The sequence below is a fragment of the Acomys russatus genome, chromosome 8 (genome assembly GCF_903995435.1).
Source record: "Acomys russatus chromosome 8, mAcoRus1.1, whole genome shotgun sequence".
Classification (NCBI taxonomy): Eukaryota; Metazoa; Chordata; class Mammalia; order Rodentia; family Muridae; genus Acomys; species Acomys russatus.
This window is the reverse complement of record NC_067144.1, coordinates 4610899-4613080: the sequence shown is the minus strand read 5'-3', so window position 1 is coordinate 4613080 and position 2182 is coordinate 4610899. Positions and strand designations below refer to the sequence as shown.

Genomic DNA, 2182 nt, shown 5'->3' with positions numbered 1-2182 from the left:
TACCAAGAAGAGACTTGATAACCTAAAGAAATATTTTCAAAGAGTAAGTGTGTGTGCATGTGTGTGTGCATGTGTGTGTGTATTTGTGTGTGTGTGTGTGTGTGTGTGTGTGTGTGTGTGAAACCATACAGGTGAATCTGGTTACCTTACTGGGCTAAAATAGGATACCTAAGTCCTTGAGCTGTAAGGGCAAGTGGTTCTTAATTGTCTAACATGAGTGTTTAAAATCATATCATATACTGTACAGGAACATCAAGCACAGCTGACTGTTGACTTGCACTCTTAATTACAATGCTCTAACAAATTCTTACCTAGAAATGACCACTAGTATAGTTACTGGATTTCTAGGGTAAAACAAGAGAATCCTCTTCACAATAGCCACTGATCCTCTGTTGCAAAAGCAAACTGGGTTATGCACTGCTTTAGTTGACATTTACAGAATTACATGAAGGGACAATTCATGTTCCATCCAGAATCCAGATATTCACTATGGAAATACTCTAATGGTCTCTCTGTTGGCAGAGGGTAAATTATCAGGCACATACCATATGGCAGAACATGGTCACTTTGGGGATTTATGGCTGACCACCTGCCTTGTGCGCCCCAGTTCCTCTGCTGTTTCCCCTTCATTTTCAGTTTTTTTCTTTCCTGCCACTTGGTGGAGCCCACGCCCTCCCTAAGTGTAGTCTCTCCATTTCTCAGTCAGGCTCTGTCTGAAATGAAAAGAGGGACTTGTATAGTACATGGAAGAGGGGTATTTGCATGGACACACCATGCAACGAGAATACTAGAGACAGATAAATAGGGGTGCCTAACTATACTTTGGCCATTGCATCAGGAAGGTGATCTTTACTATGGGTCTCTTCACTGTGACTTGGGCTCCACTTCTCCTTATCTTCCTTCATCATTTAACAGGTGAATGGGTTTAAGGAATTCTGACACAGTACTCGTTGTTGCATGTGATACTTAGGGAACAGTCTTCTTTGTGAATGGAATTGTTTTGTTCTTACTGACTTTATTGTTTTCTTCTTGCAGGGTCATATGCCCAGTTTGTGCTGACTCAGCCAAAATCTGTGTCAGGACCACTAGGAAGCACGGTCTCCCTCTCCTGCAAGCGCAGCAGTGGTGACATTGGAAATAACTATGTGCACTGGTACCAGCAGCACCTGGGACGACCCCCAACCCCTGTGATATATGAAGATGATAAGAGACCAACAGGGGTTCCTGATAGATTCTCAGGCTCCGTTGACAGCTCCTCCAACTCAGCCTCATTGATGATCACTAATGCACTGGCTGAGGATGAGGCTGACTACTTCTGTCAGTCTTATGATAGTAATTATATTACACAGTGATGTAAACCATGGAGGAAGTGAGACAAAAACCTCCCAGAGCACTGGCTGTGAAAACATTTGTGAAAAGACTATTGCTATGGCATGTCCTTTTTAAATGTACTATTTCTACCCGCCATCCAAACTAAAATTTCTATGACAGAATTATAACTATAAAAACATTTAGATTTATATCATGTTTCATATCTCATGTCTACTACCTGCATTTGGTCCCCCAACTTCCTCTTATATTTGGCTATTCTTATTCTCTTTTCTACATGTTGTACTGTGACCACATGAATGTTTGTTTATATAAATCTGTATGTTATTCACTTGATGCTGCATGCGTAAAAAAATATAAGGTTTTATGAGTTGCCCTAAGAGTGAACATTTATGTCCACTCATTTTCCTGCAAGTATTAAAAAGTATGTGTGTGTGTTTGTGTGTGCACAGGATTTTCACAACACCTTATATCTTTTATTTCCCTCTTTATCACTCATTTACCTCCTTTCTTTGGTGAAAGTAAAATGCTCATTTGTCTAGAGCATTAACACCACAACTTTTTTGTGTTCTTCATTTTATTGGAATAGGCTTCAGTAACTATTTATTGGTGTTTTTCAAAACCCATGATTTAAGTGTTGCTAAAAACTCTCACAGTTTCCTCCTCCCTGACCAATTCTCCTCAGGACCATAAATGTTGAAGGTGTAGTAATTACTGCTCATCTGCCTGAGAGTGCAAGAAAGTACCCCATAAGGCTTGAATCAAGTACAGGAACAATGGATACATTCCATGAGAAGGGAAATATACAGTATGACCTACTCCATGCCCAAACTCTCAAGAATACCTTATTTTC

General features: G+C 40.1%; 1 gene segment (V, D, J or C); it reads left to right on the top strand.

The window, feature by feature from the left end:
* The first annotated feature begins 854 nt into the window (after window positions 1–854).
* LOC127193226 (immunoglobulin lambda variable 6-57-like) lies at window positions 855–1352 on the top strand. The segment is given in 2 exon segments: window positions 855–915; window positions 1036–1352. Coding segments are annotated over 2 exon segments (378 nt in total).
* Window positions 1353–2182: the final 830 nt, after the last annotated feature.